The sequence below is a fragment of the Emys orbicularis genome, chromosome 8 (assembly GCF_028017835.1).
Source record: "Emys orbicularis isolate rEmyOrb1 chromosome 8, rEmyOrb1.hap1, whole genome shotgun sequence".
Lineage (NCBI taxonomy): Eukaryota > Metazoa > Chordata > Testudines > Emydidae > Emys > Emys orbicularis.
Window position 1 is genome coordinate 49,988,943 of NC_088690.1, and position 25,906 is coordinate 50,014,848.

Here is a 25,906-nt window from a genome sequence, read left to right on the forward strand (position 1 = left end):
GTACTGAGACACCTTGCCCAGGTCCCTATTATAAATGAAGACTTTTCCCCAAAGGGAGTTTACTTGGTTAAATAAAGATTTTGAATGAGTGGGAAAATTTTGCACATAACAGGAATTACAGTGGCAGAACCAGCAGCTCGATACAGCAAGGGAGACCCAGTGAAAGATGTTCTGGATCTAATTCTGAGAAGTGCTGTCTCCCAGAGAACTTCTCCAGTAAAGGGGAAAACACCAAGTGGAACAGAATGGTCAGGGAGCAAGTGTTTGGGATAAAAGTGCTATAAGTCCATGATCAGTAGCACTCACCCACATTCTGTATAAATGAGTCCTGCATCTGTCCCCGATTCAACAAAACACTTAAGCACATCCTTAAAAATATGTGCGTAAGACCCATTAAAGTGCTTAATATGAGCTTAAGTGGTTTGTTGAATGGAGGCCTGTATGTCACTGACCTTACAGTTATAGCATATCCCCACTTGGGTGTTATCCCAAAGATTGCCAGAATTTGTCCCTCAAAGTTTAGCAGACAAGCTGGGATGATACAAAATTTACAAATGAATGACAAATTAAAAGTTAATTCAACTGATATTTAATGACACAAAGACATACTAAATTGCTTAGTCTTGTCCCTTTATTACTATTCATTTAGCTGCAAATAATATAATACAAATATTTGAGTGCAAAGGCTAAACTATACAGCTTAATTTAAATAGAGAGAACAGAGAAATGTAATAAGAAAATACCATAAAATGTAGTACTATAAAATTAATTAAATAGGCATTTTCCTATGTACCTCTTAAAATAAGCAGTAGTAAAAGTTAAATAGTGGCTGAAGTTAAAAATAATGACATTTTTACCTTTTGCTTAATTAATGTTTCTGTGTGCTTGTGGTATAAAAACCTGTGGTTAGTGTAGGAACTATTGCAGTAACATTAATTATGTGCAAATGATAAGTGTAAAGACTTTGATGGTGACAACATTGTGTTTTCTAAATATGATGGACCCAGGAGGAAGGATGAATTTTGTACATTTTTTTAAAAACAGTATTTTTAGATAAAGTTTAAAGTTCTCACTGTCAAATATGATTTTGTGGAAAGAATTCATACGTTCTCCTACTTGAGTTTAAAAGGCATAATATCTTGTCTGAATACATTACATCTAACACATCTTGCCAATATGCTGCATATCTCTTTACAATAAGTTAAATTAATCACTGACTACAGCTTTCTGAGCCAGGTCCTTCAGTGGGGTAAATAGATGTAACACCATTGAAGCCAATGGATCTACGCCCATTTGCACCAGCTGAAGGTTTGTGTTTAGGATGCTGTGTATTATAATTTGTTACATTTTAGTTGGAATCCAAGGAGGTTAAATTTCTTTATAACCAAATGGTAAAGTCTGATTGCACATCCTGGAATTCATTGAAGGTAAAAGAGCGTGATCGCCTTCTAAGAGCAGGATGGCCAGAGTGCTGCCTTCCTTTAATCAGGTCTAAATACATGTCAGATCTCAGGAAGCGGGGGTAACTGTCTTGTTCCATCAGCCTGTAGACTTTGGCCTGTGCTGCATCAAAGCTGTCAAGTGTAGGGTGAGTAATGTTCTGAGCGGTGACTTCTTTCGTGTGAAAGTCAAGGTTAACCTGGAAAAGGCCAAAAAAGCATGCAGTACATTAATTCATTTTATATATGGTCATTTATAACAATAATACTTAACTTGGGAAAACCACTTTCTACTAAACATACTTTAAATTGGATATAAGTATTGTGAAATCCACTGAGTCAGCATTTGTTAACTGCTACCAAAGAATCACCACAGATCTCTACTAAGAACAGGGAAAACCTTTTCATTAGAGCTGACTTTCTAATGGTATCCACTGTACATTTGCTGCTGACACTGGCACAGGGAGATTTTGTGCCCAGTCCTGCAAAGTACTGAGGTATCTGAATTCCCACTGAAGCCAACAGGAATCAAGGACACTCAGTCTTGCTGGCTCAAAGCTTTATATCATCTGAATTGACCAGATACTGTTTTAAGCTTCCATTTCTGTAGAGCATCTTAGTAACAGGAAGGATAGAATATTCTAATGATTAAAGTGTGCAGCAAAATTATTTTCTAATGGATTTTTGGCTACTTTGGAAGGGAAAAAAGGCATATCCCAGAGCTTTTCAGTTACAGCTTAAATACAATTATATATTATCATTGGCTATTCTCATGGAGTGGTGGTTTAATATAAGGATTATGTTTAGATCTACAATAGTGGTATATACAGCACATAATTTAGAAATTAGTAAATTCCATACAGCTTCAAGAATGTCTTTTATAACGTATTTATTTTATATTTTTCAAATTCCTCTTGGTGCATTTACAAAAATATAACAACACGTAGTTTGTATGTGAAAACTGAAAATCAATTAATGATAAACGACTGAGTCCCCAAATGTTCAGACCTTTCCTACCTATCTTCTCAGAAAAGGCCCTTTTAACATGCCCTGCTGGACAGTAAACTTAGTTTCTGTTGGTGCACACAAGTTCCAAAGTTGAAGGCTCTTTAATGAGAGAGTTCTCAACACACCGATGAACAAATCTACAGACCATCAGCTTGAGCATCCCAGCTGATCTCAACAGCTGGGTTGAAGCATGACAAGAGGATACACAGGGCCCAACACCTAAGGGATGGTATAGTGGAGAACAATCCTGTCTTTGCTGGTATCACAGTAACAGCATATCAGTTAACTGGTCAGTGTGACACTATCAGGCAATGTGTGATTTCCACCATCTGTGCTCTAGTTCCTTCTTCCCTGTTCATCCCTTACAGGTCATCAGTGTAGCAAGATAACCTATGAACAATATATAAAATGAAGGGAGCTTTTAGCGATGCTGTATCAATAGTTCTTGCTATAGCTTGGTGTCCACCCAAACGGTTGGTAGAATGGCACACTGGCAAAATAGTATTCCTCTTCAGAAAATTCAAAACTCCTCGTATTCACGCAGGGCCTGATCCTGCAAGGTGCCACATGATAGAATGTAAAAGGTTACTGAAACCACTCAGCATTTCATAGGACGGGGCCATTACTCTTTGAGAGTAGACCAAACAAATAGGCTCTCTGCCTTGGCAGGAGTAGTGGTAAACCCCAAGCTCACACAGAGGGAATTATGAGCCTAATTTGTACCATTCTTTAAGTCACTTCCTTGGACTGAGCAGTGATACTTTTTTCTGCACTACATCAGCAGATGATTTTTTAGATTTGCCAACATTTAACATTTCCTCTACCAACAATAAGAAAAGAACACAGAAAATAGGAGCACAGGCAATCCACCTATTCTTAATCTGTTATATAGAATTATAGGTAATAGAGATGCAAAAGGACTATTAGGGGCCTGATCTTCTAGTCATTACTCAGCCAAACCCTCATAGAGTTTAGTGGGAGTTTATCATCTGCCAGTCAGTCCATCCTCCTGCTAGTGCAGGGAAAAATAATTATTGTATTTATTTACATGAAGGACACTTTACAACACTCCGACAGTTTAATATAATTTGCATCCACTTTAAAAGCCTTTTACACTTCCAAAGCAGTGTAAATGAGAATCAGTCCCAAGGTATCTTGTATGTGTTTGTCTATAACATACCATACTATAAACTCATCACTCAGAGATTCCTTCAGAAAAAATAAAACTAAAAAAAAAAAAATCCCAAACCTATGCCAATCAAGTCTTTTCTCTGCTTAAAATGTTATAATTATTACCTTGAAGGATATGTTTAATTTATTGATTTCTTTTATTCATTTGGCATATTTAAGAAATCCTCTGAAATCTCAGCAATATAATAATTTGATCTGTAATGCTGGTTTAGCAGACAGAGAATAATTCTACTGTTCTGGAAGCAGAGTTAAATGTATACAAAACACTGTTTGACAAATGACTGTTACTATTGGGTGTGTGCATTATTATGACAACAGATCTTAAATTTACTCAACATGATGTTAAATCAGGTGTTTATATATAGCAATGAGAAGTTTGAAAATTCCTTTGACTAGCATGACATATTTACACCTACAGTCTTTTTCGTAGGGTTAAAAGAATAACATGGGGGCAGGGTGAGGGGAGAGAGAAAGAGAAAGTTCTGTGGGTGTTTGGTCCCATACTTCTTTCCAAAGCAGTGATTTGATATTTAAGATGCAGCATTCCGGTGGCAAGGTACACATGATAAACTGCTGCAACTTCATCAAATGTTGACCTTCATGGCTGAATGGATGATGTTTCTGTGTATGCATTTATGAAAGGCAGATTCTATCAGAGGCAGCTTGTATCAAGCACTGTATATCTTCAGTTTTTACTGTACCTCTTTTGGAGCATCTTTCCTTATGAATGTCTCATAAATTGTCTTGGCTTTAGGAAGAAGTTGATGAGATGCTCTGTTCTTCTTATAATCCTCACAGGCTGTCCAAAACTCAATGTTCTCCTCGCTGAACTCAGTTTTCAGAAACCTTGTAAAGGCATCCAGACCAGCTATAAAAGGGAGCATTGCATGGCTTTAATTCACGGAAGCATTAAAAGACCATCCCTCTTAGACACTAGAACATAGTTCCTCTATTTAAATTATGTAACAACACATGTTTGGTCTCATTTTGCACTATTCTGTAACTTCACATTATGGACTTTTCTTTTACATCACAAAATAAGTGCAATTTAATTGTTTTGTAGTCAGTCCAGAGGAAATGATATCAGGCTTTAGGCATAAATTTTAAATATGGTCTCTGATTTTGGATGTCCCTTTTGGGGGACACAGGGCCTAATTTTCAAAGATACTGACCCACACAGCGCCACTTGATCTCAGTAGCAACTATGGATGCTCAGAATCTTTAAAAAATAGACCATACGTGGTCACAAGTTGAGCACTCAAAAAACAGAGGCACCCAAAAATGTGACCATTATTGACCATTTTGGCCTGAGTTTTGCTTCCAAATCAGACTTAGGATGCCTCAAATGCCATTTAAATCTTGATTGTATTCACAAATAGGTTGTTTCCCAGAAATGAGCCCAATTCAGAAGATAGTTTAAAGGGTAATGTAAATAGAACCTTTACAATTTTCTTTGCATATAATTATAATTGTAATGGTCACCACTATACTGGAAGACTCATTTTTGCTATGTACAGAATTTATCTTTAAAAGGAGGAAAAGAAACAAGCCTTTTATCAGTAACTTGAGTTTCAGGCATTAGGCAATTATGTGTGTCATGGGTGGCTGACCACTTTTGTCTATTTTGTCTATATCCATCCCTGGGCCTTTGTTCTTGCCCTCCATGAACATTTGAGCAATGTTGCAATGAAAGATGTCATTTGATGTAAACATTGGTATTAACACTTTGGTCATGTCCGGCATGGCCTGTCAAATCTGTGGACAAATCTTTGCCTTCTACACCTCCATTATAGTCTAAATATGCCTCATGGTGCCTTATCCAGCAAAATTCATGTATGTGGCAAAATTCTCCAAGCATCTATTTGACTTTTGACCACTTACTTTAAAATGGCTTGAAACCATTCAAACTCCAGCTACAATGGTCTAGATGATATACCTCCTTGAAGGTGTGCACTGCAGGTGTCACCACCAATGATGATCCTACATTAATTGTCTGACATTTCCAGACTTCCTGGCATTCTGAAATCCACTACCTTTTTCTGCTATCCTGAGATTAACAGAGTACTTGAGTGGTTTACCCATGACCTTAAAATAAGGATTGGCTGCTCACTAGAACCAGTGACTCCCCTTTTGCTGATGTTAACCTGAAAAGTTATTTCACTAGGAAAAATCTTTCCTTAATGAATATTTCACCCAGCTGTAGTCCTTAGACAAAATCTCCATTGATGTCAGTGGGCTGTTGGACTGAGTACAGACAGCAGGATGAAACCCAAAGTGATACACTGCTGTAAAACTGATCACTCTGAGTTTTCACCCAAGCTTAGATACTTTGCATGTTCTCAGGTTTTAATTCTGATAAAAATTCAGAACCATTTTGCCACATCAATGTATTTGCATTGTAAATTGAGTTTAATAGTCTCCATGCCCCATACATGGCTAGTAATCCACAGTATACAAATAATCATAACAAGACATTTTAGCACAAAACTAGGTCTAATACTGCATGCAAAAAGAAAGAAACATTATGTAATCTTTATAAAGTGTGCTCCCATCAGGACTGGGATACATTTATGTTTTACTTTGGGGAGAGGCAAAATAGCAGGTGATATTGTTACTAGCAGACTTCAACCCACTTTCAATCAATTGTCAGCTCATTGTAGCATAGTGATCCTTCTAGGTTAACTCTAAAAATATAGTCCAGAGTCAAAAAGACAGACCTTTGTTAATTTCAGTGCATATTTTTCTAAATAATCAGTTCCAGTATCACAATGGAAATAATTTTATCTAAGTAGTCCATAAGTATTCATTATTATTAAATATTCATTAATAAGTAGCTCATTATTCCTTACCAAACGATATTTTAATTATATCTTATCACCTTTTTTCTGTTTATTGAAGGAACCCTTCATTGTATCTCTTATGGTTACATTGCTCTTGTTGAATGAAATATCAAACTTAAAGTTACAAATCAATTCTTTATTTTCCGTAGTTGACGGCATGGTGCTGCCTAAGCACACAAGCAGAGTGAAAACTCATACTACTATAAATGATCTATCACAATGAATGTAGATAACTGCCAAGTGTATTTAATTGTGCACCTACATTGTGTTATTTTCCACCAAGAAATAGGGTGAGGAAAACACTACTCACCTTTCTGGGAAAGCAGTTTGTCAAAGGATTCACCCCATCTCACTGCTTCTTCAGGGGTCACACTGTACAAGACACAAAAAGTGTTTCTGATGAAGTGTGTGTTTTGTGTATTTATGAAGCCATTGTAATATATATTACCTGCTATTTCTCTCATTTTGTCTTATTGCACAAGTTGTCTGATTAGATTACTTTACAAAAGAAGCTCTTTCCGCTAGAGACTTCAAAAGCATTTGGTTGATGTTTTGCCTATTGGAATAACACTTGTTAGAGAAAATGTTTAAAGCAGAGCATCGTGCTCCAAATCTTTCAGGAAAATTTACATCATGCAAGGGTAAAGATCATAAGCGAACCAGGTCAACTACTTTTTTACTTTGAAAACAGAACAGCTTAGTAGCTAAACTGACGTACTCTTGCAGAGATGTGGTTTTGATTGCAATCTGTCTGAGGCTATGTTACCACTGTCTATTTTTAACAGAATACAGGAAATTCAACAGTTTGAAAACAAAGTCACCACAGCATGGTAAAGGCACTAGTCTCATAAGGTAATAACACACGTAGCCTGGTTTGTTTACCACAAACATTTTTCAAATGTCATGTTATTTTGAGAGACTGGGTTCTTTTTATAAAACTCCAGGTATTCTTTATCGAATATGTCAAGCTGCATGTATTCTTCATTGATCTCAAAGTTTCCACTGTTTAGGACAATAGAGAAAAACTATTTCACATCGCTTGATAAAAAAGTTCGTAAAATTACTTTTGTAACACTTTATAGATTAACCCTGAACAAGCTAGGTTGTGGTTTTTTTTTTTTTTTTTTTTTTTTTAAGAAATGGAGTGGGGTCTGAGGCGATATTGTACCAGGACTCTGACCTGGTCCGAAGTCTGAATCTGGACATCAATATATTTAGTCAATTTATGAATAATATACTTACATACCACATAGCAGTTTTCCTCTGCAGAGCTAAAAGCATGTACAAATGAAAATAGGTCTCATTATCCCCAGATGGGAAAACTGAGGCATGAAAAGACGGAGTAATTTGCCTGAAGTCACACAGTAGGTTAGTGGTAGAGCTGGAAATAGAACCAGATCAGGTCTCCTGACTCCCAGTCCAGTGCCTTGGGACCAATAGTGTAATCAAGAGTAAACTTAGATAAACTGAGTTTACCCACTTCTCATTTGGGGACTATGGAGTTTAATTTAGGTTAGTTTACCCCCCTTTCTTTTTTTACCACTACAACACTGAACTGGAGCCAATTTCTTCCCAATAGAGAATAAAGTTTGAACTTCTTTTGACCTGGTCCCAAATGCTGTGAAAAACTGAGATGGCTTCCAAAATTGCTTGATCCTTTTCTAACTTAAATCTCTTTAATACTAGTTTATGTGGTCTGGCTTCCCTGGCAAATTGTGTGGATTCAGAAAGACTGGATGAGGTGAAATTCCCATCACATTGGGAAGGAATTTAGGGTTATGACCACTTTGTTCTTCAGAAAACTGAAAGGAAGATTTGTCTTAAATATTACTCACCTTCCTAGAGCAAGTCATTACTAATTATGTAATTTTTAGATATAAAGAGCAGAACAGTTAAGAGATGCAAGCACTGAAGAAAGGAGTCTTGTAAGAGCTGAATGCAAGGCCAAAGAAGTGGGGGGATTATATAATGGAGGAAATAGGTAAGTGAGCCCTTAAGGAATGTTTCAATTGTAGGAAATACAAAACCTGCAGTTAATTGACCTATATGTTAGTTTGTGGCGGAGGGAATATAAATTGCTATAGCTGTTGAAGGGATTTAGTAATAGTGAAAGATAAACTAGACTTCTTTAGACCAAGTATGTATTCCAGAACACAAGTAATGCCAAAAGATGGTGGGTTACATTTTTGCTGGTTTAGATATGGAACAAGTCATTTAGATCTGAGGACTCACTGGGTGAACCTAGGTCAAACCTTTGGAGTAGCAATGAGTGCTTTCACAGGAGAGGCCTGAGGAGAATGGACACCAAGGTCTGTTATACTCTGCCATGTTCTAGGGCAGCAGGTTGGTTAAATGTTGAGTTGGCTTGTAGCGATAGGCATCTTCATGGCCATCAGACCATTCAGCTGTGGAGTTCCATAAGACCAAGTTCTCTCTCCGTACTATTTAAAATCAATGAGATGTGGACTAAATGCCAACAATATAAGGATGTCACTCAGCTTTATACTACAATTAGTCAAAAGGGTGACATCTCTCTCTCTCTCTCTCTCTCTCTCTCACACACACACACACACACATCCCATCTAAATTCTGAAATTTTAGAAAACTTTGACCAGCTGTACTTCACATAGAATAGAAACAATACCATCTCTGTCATCCCTATCTGAGATCAACACATGGATGAGAGGCAGTTGGTTGAGCCATAACTAGGCAAGGACATAGTATTATTTATAGGAAGAGAGAAACACTTCAGAGGACTATCAGCCACTATTTTGACATCACCCTCTCTTGAGGTTTTCTGTCCATAAATCATTAAGAGGACTTGATGCTTCAGTTCTCTTTACATTAGATACCCAAATGTGATCCGCTACCCACATAATCATGGCTGCTAAAATGCAACCTTCTAGCTACAGATGGCTTGGAAACTATTCCTCATCCTGTTGTATACAGACTTGGCATGGTTTTAGGTGCACAAGGGGGGGAAGTTTAAAATAGTGGTAGGAGAAGTTTTCTAGGCATCTGGGTCACTTCTGCAGTTAATTAGAATGGCCCTGGATCTCTGAATAAAGTGCAAAACTCACTTTTTCAGCTTAGCTTTCTCCTACCAACGACGAAGGGGGGATGGGGAACAGAATCCCAAATCCACCCAAATCCAGCTAACAAATGAACCACCCCGCCAATTCTTGTGTGGAAAGGAGAATATTTGATTATATGCTGGATTTTATTCTTTGGATTTGTTAGGTGCTTGGATATTATAGTAGTGTGACTATCTGATACTACATATAAAAAATAAACACTAAAAATAAACTGGCCCATAAGCACTAGGTACACAAGGACAAATTCCACTGGGACTAGATTACATGAAAATTATTGGTGATATGAAGAGTACCCAGTATATTTTCTTTCATCTCTGCCCTTTTCCCCCTCACCCCAATTGAGGAAAACTTGATATGTCATAGAGTTAAATAAACCTGGGGATTAGATTATGGTCATATTCATTCTGAATAATACTTTATACATCAAATAGTCCTTTTGAAGTCTATGGGACTACAGGGGACTAAAATACTATTCTCTGTGAATACCAGTATCACAGTCTGGCCCACTGGGTGCAAAAACACTCTTTGTTAGCAAACTTTAAATATACTGTATGTATGCCAGGTTAGATAACTTGCATTGCATTATGCTAAACTTTAAAATAACATAGATCTTAAAAGCATTATTCGATGCAAAGCCTGAATGTACACAGATACATGGATGAAATGCACCGAATCAGAGACGGCCATTTTCTGATAGGAATTCTCAGTCTCTTTATATTTTACAATTCTCACCTTGAACCTTTTGTCAAGTTCTCAAATTTCTCAAGATTGACATTTTCATGGAATTCAGCCTTTTGCAGGAGAAGGCTCAGCCTATTTCTTTTTTCCTTTGACCTGCAAGAGAGTTTAAGCAGCTTTAAAGCAACCTTTGTGAAAGTTTTTTTTTCAAATGTTCCCCTTTGACTAATTTTTCTCTCAGCATAGCTGATCATTTCCTCATACACGCAGTTACAATAATGTTGCTGCTATTTCTCTTTATTAGTCATGCAGATTAATGAATTTCCTCCCTATATTTTCCCATACATTTACATATTGAAGCATTTGCAAAGGGTAATGAAAGTCTTCATTTTCAGGCTTATTTTTCCCATTTATTTTGAAGATAGGTTTCATGCTGATGAACCTGTAAGAGTGGGTCAACATCTTCTGTTGTTCACTCTTAATAAAGGGTGAAAACATGATTTTCCTCCCATCAGTTGTAGCTGCTAAAAAGAAACTTTCATGGATCAAAGTTAGTCAGATTTTCAAAAATCATTTCTCTAAGCTTCACCTTAGTAACTCCTCTTTCTTATTTGTTTTGCTTGATATATTATTTGATTTGCTTCTTATTCTTGCCCTTAAAAAGGATTCCCTTGGTAAATGAATATTTTATGTGTACATTTCCAGTCTTGCAGTTAATTAATGTTTACAAATATCTGTCACAAATAAAAAGAACTGTGCCTTAAATTCACACTTATCAACTATGCAATAATAATCCCTTATCTACATAGAAGACTTGTGAGTATCAGTAAAACCTTGGAACTTACCTGGTCTTGATTTCTTTGTTTGTCTCCTCTTTATTTGTGGATTTCGTAACTTTACAATAGGTCTTCTCCTTCAAAGAGGAAATGTTTAGATGGGGAAATAAAAACAGTGGATTCTCCATCTTCCTCTGACAAGGATTCTAATGATCTTAAAATGCTTCTTAGCTTATTTGCAGCAGTTCCATCTATTGTACCTTGTATGTTTCAGTTCAGGAGGGCACACATGCACAGAATCTGACTGAGTTGCTTCTCAATTGGTAGTTGATAGGTGTCCTAAACAGGTAGCGGAAAGGAGGGGGTTCTCCACTTCCTCTGTAATGAAAGCTGCCCATACACAAGTAGAGTTCTGTCTTACAGCCGTCACTTAGGGAAGTGAGATTACAAATTTGCAAAATGGCTGTTGATCATGAGGATAAATACAGCTTTACTACAGTGCAGTTTATGGTTAGTGCTTGTGGAACATGATATTTTACTAGATGACAGCATCATTTCCCCCTAAATACTTTCATTTTTATTTTTAAGTAAAGTCTGCAGAGAAGCACCGTGTCGCACAGAATAACAGGTGACATTATCTTAAGCTCCTAGAATAATTTTTAAAGAAATCTAGACCAATATTTTCCATCTTGGGAGCCTAACACTAGGCACAAAAATGCAATTTAGTTACTAACTGAAAGTGGCCTCATTCTCAGAGTTGCTGAGAACTCCCATTGAAATCAATAGAAGCTGGAGCTGCTCAGCATCTCTGAAAATACAGGTTTTTATTTTTGGGTGACTTTTCAAAAGTGTTGAGACTCTCAAAATCCCATTGAAATCAATGGAAGCTACAGATGCTGAGCTTCTTTGAAAAGTAGGACCTGAGGGCCCATGTCCTCAAAGCTATTTAGGAACATAACTACCATTGAAATCAATGGGAGCTAATCACTTAAATACCTTTACAAATCCAGCCCTTAGTACCTAAATATAAGCTTAGGTGCCTAAAATTAGGCACCTACATTTGACATTTTTGGTTTAAGGCCATATTGGCAGCCCTGTGTAGGTGAAATTCTCTGTTGAGCCTACAACACAATCTTCCATATGCTGGCTCTGCAGTATGTTCAGACTCCATGCTCAGACAATCATGGGTTTTTCTGCTGAGAGTGACTATAGGGTTGGGATGGTGATTTGCTGTTTTGTGAACTCATGTCCTTCAGGAGCTAGCTAGAGATGGCCCGTTTCACATGGACACCAAAGTCACTGATTAGAAAACTAATTTTGGTAACTAGACATCTAGGTCCAGGTGTGAACTAGTTACCTGGAAATAAAAGGCTCTTACTCAATTTCCAATCCCTTGATCCAAGCACTATAATAAATTAGATTTTTTTTTTAAAAAGCAAGCCTCATAGAATCTTATGGCAGATCAGGAATTGGAATTTTATACAGCTGAACAGAGTTAACTGCATTCCTGATAATTATATCAATTGCTTCATTGAATCAGTTTGGAAAATCCCAATCCTTTCCCATACATCTGTCTGTATTAGCAGTTCTGGTTAATTGCTTACTGCATAATAGAAAATCCCACCTAATTGGGTTAATAGTTTTTGAAACAGATACAATTAAATGGATTGCTGCGCTTACCATGCGGGAAAACACCAGAAGAGAAAAAAAATAGTCGATTGATCAAAATGTGATGTTGGAAAAAGCCTGGAACAAAGCATTCCAATATCGTATCACAGAAGTTAGAGGTGGAAAGGACCTATTAAACCCCACAAATCTATCCTCCTGCCAATCCCACTTTGTTCTCTACTATACATTTTCCAGTGCCTCGTCCAATCTTCTTTTAAATTTCTGAGGCTTTTATCACTTCCTTTGGGAGTGAGTACACTATTTACACTTCTAAGAAAATGTGTTTTTTTTTAAACAGACAAAGAAATCTGTGTTGAGCATTCAGCCCTGCTGCAGCATGGACAGCTGGCCTGGAAGCCAGATGCTGTCAAAAAAGTGAGTTCTGCTTAAGTCTCTTTAAATGACACAAAACTCTGGCAAATGGGTGATCCATTTAAACCAGGTTGTTACCATGAAGTACCCACAATAAATCAGAGGGAATTTTTTTTTAAAACCAGTGGATATTTTTCTACACCAATTAAAAAAGAAAAACATTTTCTATAGTAAATCCAGTCATTGAATAGTCACTGAATCATTAATTTATAGCAGAATATTTGTTTTGATCACACCAACCATCATCTTCACTACTGAACAAACTGCCCAGTTACCCTGAAAACAAAGCTCTGGGAACTGGCTATGAAGAAGGTAATTGGAGAATATAGCTACCAGTAGTAGTTTGAATCATTGAGATTATAGACTGGGATTAGACACAACCTTCTATTTGGCTGTGTCTTGGATTATGTGAACACCATGGGATTATTCATTTTGTGATTTAGGCATATGGAAAATTATCACAAATTGATCCAGATTATCTGCTATTATAATGCTTATCTGAGTCTTGTATAATGTAAGTGCTTCAGTATTCACTTAGAGCAAGAACAAACATATATGTTACTGCAATACCACAATACTTCTGAAATGCTATTTAAAAGTATAATAGCGATAATATCTTACATTTCATCCCAAAGGATCTCAAGAATTTTCCCTGTACACAGTCCACAAAAATCATCAAATCCACCATGAAAATGCAGCTGTCTCTGGGGTGAAACAACAGCTGTTTAAGCGAACACAGCAAAACTACAAACAGTTTAGATGAAAAAGTTAAGCCTACCTTAAAATAAATTAAATTGCAGGTGGGATTTAGGTCAGATGAATGTCATTGCCTGAGTTAGAATTTGTCCAGGATGCCAGGTTTAGCACCCATATTCTCTCAAATAGTGTCATGGGAACCTTGGTTTTATGTCACATTCAAGAGGCATCATTCCCAAAGAGCACAATACCCCTCAATCACATGATAGGACCCTGTTTCAGTACTGACTGAGAAGCACAAGCACTGAATTATGTTCTAAATCAGTAGTTCCCAAACTTGTTCCGCCGCTTGTGCAGGGAAAGCCCCTGGCGGGCCGGGCTGGTTTGTTTACCTGCTGTGTCTGCAGGTTCGGTCAATCGCGGCTCCCAGTGGCCGCGGTTCGCTGCTCCAGGCCAATGGGAGCTGCTGGAAGCGGCGGCCAGTACGTCCCTCAGCCTGCGCCGCTTCCAGCAGCTCCCATTGGCCTGGAGCAGCGAACCGCGGCCACTGGGAGCCGCGATCGGCCGAACCTGCGGATGCGGCAGGTAAACAAACCGGCCTGGCCCGCCAGGGATTTTCCCTGCACAAACAGCGGAACAAGTTTGGGAACCACTGTTCTAAATTATTCACATGTATGAGTTCCTAGAAGGTCTGTTGTCCTTTTGCTGAATAGGTCTGAACCTGCATAGTTTGGGAGATGCGTGGGGATCATAGCACAAGGTGGGACAGCTACAGATTAGTGTAACTTTGGGCTGCCTGGTAGCTTGGAAATAGTGTTATGTGTGACTATGTCAGTGATACAAGTTCAATCCCTATCTCATTTTCTCACTCCCAAAGATTGGACATGTCACAGGGTTGCCACATCCAGCATAGAAAGCCTTGCAACTCTTTGGGTAACTTTGATATGCTTGTGGAGGAATATCTGTCCTAGTTTCCTTGGCAGGGCTGCTATTGTGGTGCAGTCCATCTTGTGGGGAGGATTTGATGAGTTTCTGCTAGAGGTGCGGTGAAGGCCCACCTTTGCTAAATAGGGTTAAAATAAAAACAGAAATATATGATCTGGTAAAACTCCATTGACTTTCCAGAAGAGAGACGAAGTCAATGTCTCAAGCAGTGGCAGTACTTGAAACCATGTAGTTCATCCTCTCACCCCTGGTCTAAGCTAAAACAGATCCCATGGGAATGAAAGTAAAAGAGGGAGGTTAACAACGGAAATATCTACCAAAAATGTCTACAAGATAGAGTTAAAAAAAATGCTATAGTGTGAGCTCATTGGTCTACTTCTGGTTCTCTGCACAGATAGGTAATGGAGCCAGGTTTAATGCTGAGTCCTATACTCTTGGTCCCCATAATAGCAGGACTGTGTGTGTGCTGTAGAGACATGCCAACCCTTGGGGAAAAGATAGGGCCTCATTATCACTGAGGGTATGTCTACACTACGAAATTAGGTCGAATTAATAGAAGACGGTTTTATAGAAATCGGTTGTATACAGCCGATTGTGTGTGTCCCCACATAAAATGCTCTAAGTGCTCTAGTCGGCGGACCGCGTCCACAGTACCGAGGCTAGCGTCGACTTCCGGAGCATTGCACTATGGGTAGCTATCCCACAGTTCCCGCAGTCTCCGCCGCCCATTGAAATTCTGGGTTGAGATCCCAATGCCCGAATGATGCAAAACAGTGTCGCGGGGGGTTCTGGGTACATGTCGTCAGGCCCCTCCCCCTCCGTCAGAGCAACGGCAGACAATAGATTCGCGCCTTTTTACCTGGGTTACCTGTGCTGACAACATACCACGGCAAGCATGGAGCCCGCTCAGCTTAGCTCACCGTCACCATATGTCATCTGGGTGCCGGCAGACGTGGGACTGCATTGCTACACAGCAGCAGCAGCTAACTGCCTTTTGGCGGTAGACGGTGCAGCATGACTGGTAGCCTTCATCTGCGATCTGGGTGCTGGCAGCCGTGGGGCTGGCAGCCGTAGGGCTGCGTTGCACCAGCCTTTTGCCTTTTGGCAGTAGATGGTGTATTACGACTGGTAACCGTAGTCTTTTCCTATTACAAGTTGGATCATCGCACATTAGCAGAGTCTTCCCTGAGCAGCAGATCGTGCAATAGGCCTGAAGGCCATCGTCATCATACAGGAAAAATGTGGCTATCAGTCTTAGTACACTAACTGCCAAGCGCCCAGTATTTGCTGCCAAGCACCCAGAAGATGCCGAGGGCTATCAGTCATGCTGCACCGTCGTCTTAAGATGTAAAAAATAGATTTGTTCTGTATTCATTTGCTTCCCCCTCCCTCCGTCAAATCAACGGCCTGCTAAACCCAGGCTTTTGAGTTCAATCTTTGGGGGGGGGGCATTCTGTGTGACAGTTGTTTGTGTTTCTCCCTGATGCACAGCCACCTTTGTTGATTTTAATTCCCTGTACCTGTACGCCATGTTGTCACTCGCCCCTCCCTCCCCTGGTCCGTCAGATACTAGTTTCGCGCCTTTTTTCAGACCAGACGCCATAGCTAGCACTGGGATCATGGAGCCCGCTCAGATCACCGCGGCAATTATGAGCACTATGAACAGCACGCGCATTGTCCTGGAGTATATGCAGAGCCAGAACATGCCAAAGCAAAACCAGGACCAGCCGAGGAGGCGATTGCAGCGTGGCAACGAGAGTGATGAGGAAATTGACATGGACATAGACCTCTCACAAGGCACAGGCCCCAGCAATGTGGAAATCATGGTGTTACTGGGGCAGGTTCATGCCGTGGAACGCCGATTCTGGGCCCGGGAAACAAGCACAGACTGGTGGAACCGCATCGTGCTGCAAATGTGGGACGATTCCCAGTGGCTGCGAAACTTTCGCATGCGTAAGGGCACTTTCATGGAACTTTGTGACTTGCTTTCCCCTGCCCTGAAGCGCCACAATACCAGGATGAGAGCAGCCCTCACAGTTGAGAAGCGAGTGGCGATAGCCCTGTGGAAGCTTGCAACGCCAGACAGCTACCGGTCAGTCGGGAATCAATTTGGAGTGGGCAAATCTACTGTGGGGGCTGCTGTGATCCAAGTTGCCAGGGCAATGAAAGACCTGGTGATATCAAGGGTAGTGACTCTGGGAAACGTGCAGGCCATAGTGGATGGCTTTGCTGCAATGGGATTCCCAAACTGTGGTGGGGCGATAGACGGAACCCATATCCCTATCTTGTCACCGGAGCACCAAGCCACCGAGTACATAAACCGCAAGGGGTACTTTTCAATGCTGCTGCAAGCCCTGGTGGATCACAAGGGACGTTTCACCAACATCAACGTGGGATGGCCGGGAAAGGTACATGATGCTCGCGTCTTCAGGCACTCTGGTCTGTTTCGAAAGCTGGAGGAAGGGACTTTCTTCCCGGACCTGAAAATAACCGTTGGGGATGTTGAAATGCCTATCGTGATCCTTGGGGACCCAGTCTACCCCTTAATGCCATGGCTCATGAAGCCGTACACAGGCAGCCTGGACAGGAGTCAGGACCTGTTCAACTACAGGCTGAGCAAGTGCCGAATGGTGGTGGAATGTGCATTTGGACGTTTAAAAGCGCGCTGGCGCAGCTTACTGACTCGCTCAGACCTTAGCGAAAAGAATATCCCCATTGTTATTGCTGCTTGCTGTGCGCTCCACAATATCTGTGAGAGTAAGGGGGAGACATTTATGGCGGGGTGGGAGGTTGAGGCAAATCGCCTGGCCACTGATTACACGCAGCCAGACACCAGGGTGGTTAGAGGAGCACAGCATGGCGCGGTGCGCATCAGAGAAGCTTTGAAAACGAGTTTTGTGACTGGCCAGGCTACGGTGTGAAACTTCTGTTTGTTTCTCCTTGATGAACCCTCCGCCCCCCCCCCACCCGGTTCACTCTACTTCCCTGTAAGCCAACCACCCCACCCTCCCCTTCCCCCTTCGAGCACCGCTTGCAGAGGCAATAAAGTCATTGTTACTTCACATTCATGCATTCTTTATTAATTCATCACACAACTAGGGGGATAATTGCCAAGGTAGCCCGGGATGGGTGGGGGAGGAGGGAAGGAAAAGGACACACTGCAGTTTAAAACTTTAACTCTTATTGAAGGCCAGCCTTCTGATGCTAGGGCAATCATCTGGGGTGGAGTGACTGGGTGGCCGGAGGCCCCCCCACCGTGTTCTTGGGCGTCTGGGTGAGGAGGCTATGGAACTTGGGGAGGAGGGCTGTTGGTTACACAGGGGCTGTAGCGGCGGTCTCTGCTCCTGCTGCCTTTCCTGCAGCTCAACCATACGCTGGAGCATATCAGTTTGATGCTCCAGCAGCCGGAGCATCGACTCTTGCCTTCTGTCTGCAAGCTGACACCACCTATCATTTTCAGCCCGCGATTCAGCACGCCACCTCTCCTCTCGTTCATATTGTGCTTTTCTGTAATCAGTCATTGACTGCCTCCACGCATTCTGCTGTGCTCTGTCAGAGTGGGAGGACATCTGTAGCTCTGTGAACATGTTATCACGCGTCCTACGTTTTCTCTTTCTAATCTTCACTAGCCTCTGTGAAGGAGAAACATTTGCAGCTGGTGGAGGAGAAGGGAGAGGTGGTTAAAAAAGACACATTTTAGAGAACAATGGGTACACTCTTTCACGTTAAATTTTGCTGTTCACATTACACAGCACATGTGCTTTTGTTACAAGGTCGCATTTTTCCTCTTATATTGAGGGCCTGCCGGTTTGGTGTGAGAGATCACTCACGCAGTGCCAGGCCACAGATTTCAGCTTGCAGGCAGCCATGGTAAGACACAGTCTTTTGGCTTTTTTAACCTTCTTAACATGTGGGAATGGTTTCAAACAGTAGTGCTCTCATTTCCCATACCAAGCACCCGTTGGGTTGGCCATTTAAAATGGGTTTGCAATGTAAAAGGAGGGGCTGCGGTTTCAGGGTTAACATGCAGCACAAACCCAACTAACTCCCCTCCCCCACACACCCAATTCTCTGGGATGATCACTTCACCCCTCCCCCCCACCGCGTGGCTAACAGCGGGGAATATTTCTGTTCAGCAGAGCAGGAACGGGCACCTCTGAATGTCCCCTTAATAAAATTGCCCCATTTCAGCCAGGTGACCGTGAATGATATCACTCTCCTGAGGATAACAAAGAGCGATAAGGAATGGATGTTGTCTGCATGCCAGCAAACACCGGGACCATACGCTGCCATGCTTTGTTATGCAATGATTCCAGACTACGTGCTACTGGCCTGGCGTGGTAAAGTGTCCTACCATGGCGGACGGGATAAGGCAGCCCTCCCCAGAAACCTTTTGCAAAGGCTTTGGGAGTACATCCAGGAGAGTTTTCTGGAGATGTCCCTGGAGGATTTCCGCTCCATCCCCATACACGTTAACAGACTTTTCCAGTAGCTGTACTGGCCGTGATTGCCAGGGCAAATTAATCATTAATCATTAAACACGCTTGCTTTTAAACCATGTGTAATATTTACAAAGGTACACTCACCAGAGGTCCCCTGTGTGCCCTCAGGGTCTGGGAGCACGCCTTGGGTGAGTTCGGGGGCTACTGGTTCCAGGTCCAGGGTGATAAACATATCCTGGCTGTTGGGGAAACCAGTTTCTCCGCTTCCTTGCGGCTGTGAGCTATCTACATTTTCTCCATCCTCATCTTCCTCGTACCCCGAACCCGCTTCCCTGTGTGTTTCTCCAGTGAAGGAGTCATAGCACACGGTTGGGGTAGTGGTGGCTGCACCCCCTAGAATGGCATGCAGCTCCGCGTAGAAGCGGCATGTTTGCGGCTCTGCCCCGGACCTTCCGTTTGCTTCTCTGGCTTTGTGGTAGGCTTGCCTTAGCTCCTCAATTTTCACGCGGCACTGCTGTGCGTCCCTGTTATGGCCTCTGTCCTTCATGGCCTTGGAGACCTTTTCTAATATTTTGCCATTTCGTTTACTGCTTCGTAGTTCAGCTAGCAGTGATTCGTCTCCCCATATTGCGAGCAGATCCCGTACCTCCCATTCTGTCCATGCTGGAGCTCTTTTGTGATCCTGGGACTCCATCACGGTTACCTGTGCTGATGAGCTCTGCGTGGTCACCTGTGCTCTCCATGCTGAGCAAACAGGAAATGAAATTCAAACGTTCGTGGGGCTTTTCCTGTCTACCTGGCCAGTGCATCTGAGTTGAGAGTGCTGTCCAGAGCGGTCACAATGAAGCACGGTGGGATAGCTCCCGGAGGCCAATAACGTCGAATTCTGTCCACACTACCCCAATTCCAACCCGCTAAGGCCGATTTTATCGCTAATCCCCTCGTCGGAGGTGGAGTAAAGAAACCGGTTTAAAGGGCCCTTTAAGTCGAAAGAAAGGGCTTCGTCGTGTGAACGTGTCCAGGCTTAATTTGATTTAACGCGGCTAAAGTCGACCTAAACTCGTAGTGTAGACCAGGCCTCAGTAACAGCCTATGTGGCCAGTTAAGGAGTTCTGAAGAGACATCCACCAAAGGCCCCCTTAGCAGGGTTAGGATGGTTTGAGGTAATCAAAGTGGTGAGGAGAAAAGGACAACATAGTTCCATCAAGAATATAAAGTTCCCAGAAAGGGGAAGAAAAAGAGGTTAGCTTTTGTGATTCTGCATCATATTGCTTATTGCCATGGAAGTACTTAATGTGAAATGTATGTCACAAAAGTTGGGTGGAAAATATCCAGTTAGAAACCACATTCTAATATCTATGACTCTTTGAGAGACAGAATTACATTTTTAACATGAATTTCCAGTTTCAGTGTTAGTCTGTATATCACATCCTGCTTATTGTAAATTAGGTTTAACCACACAGCAGCCTTTAGTATTGGCTTCTGCCTTTCACAAAAAAAGTCAAACTTTTTTTTAATTGTCTGAGGTAATATTAGTCATTTTAGCTCTTTCCCATCTATTAAGGAGTGTGTAATACTTTGTGTATGTTAATCTGTCACAATTTTATTTCATGGTAATTGAAATTCATGAATAAAAATGCTGGCAACTATAGACTTAATAGTTCATATAGATGGATTTAAGAAAGGTGTATAAGATCAAACTCCATCCATAACTGAATTACTTTCTGGTGGTCATCTGTTCCAAGCCCAACCAATGTTAGTTTCTCTCCATGGTATATTTTGAATCTCTTGCCCAAAGGACGTTTAAATGACTCAGAGCAATGGGGGTTACATTGTAGTCTTGAAATTTTAGTTTAGTAAAGCATGCCAAAATCATGAGTACCGTATACGGCACTATAATATACAGTTCCTGAGAATTCATTCTGAATTCTTGAAAGAAACCATGGAATGGCCATCAACTCTTATTTTTTAATCCATTCATTAATGGAAAATTAATATTAAATCCAGCTCCATGAAATACCCAATTTGCATACAGCCCAAATTGTGTCTTGTTAACTGCAGTCCAGGCAGTGGCTGCAGAAAGGCTGCTCCGTGCCTGGAGCTTCAGGAGGAATTCTGGCTCAACCTGGGTATCCTGGGGAATATCTACTGCAATGGCAGTTCCACCACCCTTTGAAAGGCTCTAATGTATGCTCCCCAGCTGCCCAACCAGTGTGAAAATGCAATTTTGCCACATTTTTCTTCCCCTCCCTTCCCATATTCTGCCCTAAATAATAGGGGCTGATTTTGCACCCTGCTTTGGCTATTATAGACTGCTCTAGTGGTGGATAGGGGCTGTACAGGAGTTGCAAGGCACTGGGGCAGAATTCCCCTAGTACAGAAGCTGCATAGAGTGATGTAAATGGCCCTATGCTGCTTTCCCTGGGAAGCTCCAGGGCGAGAGGATGTATGCACATAATCTTGACTGCTATAAGGATTCAGGGTTGCTCTAACTTGCTCTGGGGCCCATTTCAGCCTCGACAGCAGTGAAGAATCCACAGGGCACAAATGTGATGGAAAGCCAGCTTCGTGGATTTAGGCACCCAAACACCAAAGGCCATTTCTGAAAATGTGGGCAGGTCTTCTGTGCTCGCATTCTCAGCAGCAGCAATGAGGAGGAGCAGAAGGGAGGTAGCAGTGTCTAGATTCTATACAGAAACATGACTCAAATATTTTCTGATATCAAACATGTTAGCAATAACTAGACTGGTTTATGGAGCCAAAACCTCCCCAGATTCACAGTATTTTGTATTCTCTGACTGTACTTAACCAGCTGTACTCATTGTATTGGAAACACCTTTAGATGGTCTCTATCTTTGTTCAATGGAGGCCTTAGGAAAACAGACAGTTTTCAAAATAAGCTTTCAAAATATGTTTGATCTAGTTTACTTTCTTTTGGGGAGAGGTGAAGGATAGAAAATATATATCCCCTGGTTTGCTTATGGTACAGAAATAAAGTGGTGATGTAAGAAGAAGAACAGTACAGAAACAAAATGTTTAGTATGTGTGGAGAAAAGGGAACTCACATACACAAAGAAGACCAAGAACGCAGGCATGGTTAAGCAACATGTGAAATTAATATTTAACGTGCCTGTTCTAATGAGTTGACAGGAAACAGACTCATGGGGTTTTGCTTGTGGTACAGATAAGTCACAGGCTAACACTCCAGAAACATCCCATGTCTTACTTTTTCATGAAACAAAATAGTGCACAGTCATTGGTAGGCAAAGAGTTCAGTTTTGTTTATTCAGCCTAATTATGTTATGTGCTGTTAATTGTGCACCTTGCTTCGACTCATAATTAATCTATCTAAGCCTCAAACAGCTGCTAGCTCCATTCCTACTAGTGCACCTTTTCCCTCTTCTCACCTCCTAAATGACCTACAACTACTCCAAAATTTTTGATACATACAATTTGATTTTGCGAATTTGATATTTGGGCACCCAGCTAGGGTTAACCCTCACCATTACAAAAATAAATTCTGTGTGTACGTTCCATTACTCTGATGCCACTGACTTCAGTGGGCATTGGACTGGACCTTTATGTCCTGATTCAGCAAGGCCTAACATTTTGTTTCTGTACTGTTCTTCTCCCTCTTACATCACCACTTTATTTCTGTACCATGTGATTGAAATCTGTACAGCTGGTTATCCTGCTTAAAGTTAGGCATATTCTTAAAAACCCTGATGAGTCAGGCCGTAGTGCTCAGTGCTTTATTAGCTGGCACATACATGGATACCTTTTAAGATCTGTCCTTCCTATTACCTTTATAATTGTGCATGAATCCTTTTGTTTACCTGAAGGATTCAAACCTAACTTCAATAACAGTTCTGAGTAACTAAAATCCTTGAGTCCTTGTGTCAAACTGCCCTCTGCATGTATCTTCTTTTATCATTTGCACACTTAAGGTATCTGCACATAATCTAATTTAATGAATGTAATACCAAAGCTCACTGAGTAAATGTGAAGAATACATCAATCCACTTCTGAGCGTGTGCTATTAATAATACTTGATAGATTCAGCCAACATGGCTGTTAATTTTTGTTCCTAACCATATGTGATTTCAAATGATGAAAATTTGGTTTAGAGGGGTATTTTAGCACCCTATTCGGGGGATGATAGGTGTCACACATACCCATTTGTCTCAGTCCGATAGTGATCTTACTGAGAAATGGCCCATAGCTAAAACAGAAATTCTCTCTTTTCACATACACAACATCAATTACAAGGTTTAATATTGATTTCTTGTCGACATTCTGGAGGTTAAATGAGGGGGGAAATGCCTTTTAAAGCTAATGCACAAGATAGTGATTTGACAAGAATGCAAAGCACTTATTATTATTTTTAACTTTGCATATCTGACTAAATGCTCAGGAAGTTTAGACAATAGGGATCACCTGCAAACTAAAGAAACAGGGTGAGAAGTTTAGCTTGCTAACTGATTTCCCCCCCATATACGTACAGGGCTTGATCCTTAGCTCATCGAGAGCAAAGGAAGTTTTTCCAGTGGATCAGGCCCATACTGAGGATCCTTTCATTGAATTTGTTTGTATTCTTTATCTTCTCATATGCAAGTTATTTGACAGGTTTTAAAATTTAACTTTCTCTCAACTTCCCCTGGGCATTTACTGTTTGAAGCCAGGCTAACCACAGCTTAGCTAGACAATGAGTATATGCTTAGATTTAAGTAATTCTATTGGCGTCACAAAGTCACAAAGTTCAGCCACCAGGTTAGCTATGACATTATTGGGGATACTATTCCTGATAGCTTGTAGTCCATCTTTGTGTGGAATATTGGTATGAACATCTATGTCCATAGTGGCCAGGATGGTGTTTTCTGGAAGATCACCGATGGATTGATATGCAAACTAGATACAATCAACTCAGGATTTGAATAAGGACTGGGAATGGCTGAGCCATTACAAAAATTGAATCTATCTCCCCTTGTAAGTATTCTCACACTTCTTATCAAACTGTCTGTACTGAGCTATCTTGATTATCACTTCAAAAGTTTTTTTCTCTTACTTAATTGGCCTCTCAGAGTTGGTAAGACAACTCCCACCTGTTCATGCTCTCTGTATGTGTGTATATATATCTCCTCAATATATGTTCCACTCTATATGCATCCGAAGAAGTGGGCTGTAGCCCATGAAAGCTTATGCTCTAATAAATTTGTTAATCTCTAAGGTGCCACAAGTACTGTTCTTTTTACGGATACAGACTAACACGGCTGCTACTCTGAAACCAGTTTATATTGTAAATGTATAGGCTGGTAGCCTGTTTTAGCTTCAGTTACCTGGTAATACATTGTGCTTATATAATAACTTTATTTCAAGGACCCCAAAATGCCATACAAAGGTGGGTAAAGTATTATTATACCCATTCTATAGATAGATAAGCTCAGGCCCAGGGCGTTAAGTAGCTTGCTGAAGGTCATATACATACAAGAGCAAGTCAGTGGGGGATTTGGGTATAGAACCAAATCTCCTGACTTCCAGTCCTGTTCTCTAACCACTAGACTGTAATCACAAACCTTTTTGTGAATGAGGCTAATTATTTAAAACCCCTCAAGTTTTACAACACAAAGTCAGCTCTGCAAAGTCAAAGCAATGTTTCCTTAATGATTTATTATAGCTAGAAGACCACAAATACCCTTGTCAAGAGATTTCATGGATAGGTCCACATAGAATCATAGAACTGGAAGGGACCTCACCTGGAGGAATCTTCCTCTGATGACAAAGCAAAAACTTCTGAGCATCCCACAAATACAGGATGCTCCTTAAGACTCTCTCTTAGGGTCAAATCATGGTCCATTTGGACATGTGCTGATGTCGATAGGAGTCTTTCCATTGATTTTAATGGGTATTGGGTTGGGCCATGAGAGGCAATGGCAAAACTATAATTGATTTCCATAGGAGCAGAACTTTGCCTTTATTAAAGAATAATAATAATAATTAATAATGGAATATGTGGCTTAAGTTTTTGATTTGAACTTATGTTTCTTTTTTATGCTATCGCTTTGAAACCAGCAGAATTTTAATTCGCTCTAGGTACATGTACTGCTCTGATTACATGAATGAGTTCAGTTGGGCACTGGGAGATACAGTGGAATAAGCAATTATAGCAGTCTGTTTGAGTCATTTGTGTTTTGATTCAGTCCTTCTTTTAATGGTTCTTATCCCCTTGCCAGCCAAAATGTTAACTTTGAATACTTTACTCCAATGACTGTGTTGAATCACCAGTACAAGTTTATTCACAGGGGGATTCTGCAGCTGCTTCCCTTCAGATCAGTTTGTACCAACTGCATGGCTTGCTTGACTTTCAGTGGTGTGTGTGTGTGTGTGTGTGTGTGTTTTATCCACCAGGGTGGGAAACAACGTTCATCTGTTGTGCCAAGACTTGAAAATTCTCATGCCACCAAGTCTTGGCTATACTGTCAATAACAAGAATGGAAAAAAACTCTCTTGAGGAGAATAGGCTGATTGTGTATTCCATCTCTTTCTTCCCCTTTCTCCCAACAGTCTGTTTCACCTTCCTGATTTCGAGAGGAATGCAATTAGCAGCCAGGAATTGCTGTTATTTTAAAACCAAAACTTAAACTGACTTTGCATTAAGTATGCCTTTCTGAACCTTCCCACGGGTTAATTTGAGAGTGTGCATAAGCTTTCAATCTTATTATAGTTATTATTTGGAGATTACAAAAAAGTCCTCCATGC

The 25,906-nt window shown here is 40.8% G+C and overlaps 1 protein-coding gene across 1 annotated transcript; it reads right to left on the reverse strand.

Moving 5' to 3' along the window:
- Window positions 1-573: 573 nt before the first annotated feature.
- Window positions 574-11,516, reverse strand: RGS18 (regulator of G protein signaling 18). The gene is made up of 5 exons (XM_065409045.1): window positions 11,097-11,516; window positions 10,306-10,407; window positions 6,789-6,850; window positions 4,340-4,506; window positions 574-1,639 (listed from the first exon to the last, which is right to left on the reverse strand). Exons 1-5 carry the CDS (start codon window positions 11,213-11,215, stop codon window positions 1,379-1,381), a joined length of 711 nt encoding a protein of 236 aa, XP_065265117.1. The 5' UTR covers window positions 11,216-11,516; the 3' UTR covers window positions 574-1,378.
- Window positions 11,517-25,906: the final 14,390 nt, after the last annotated feature.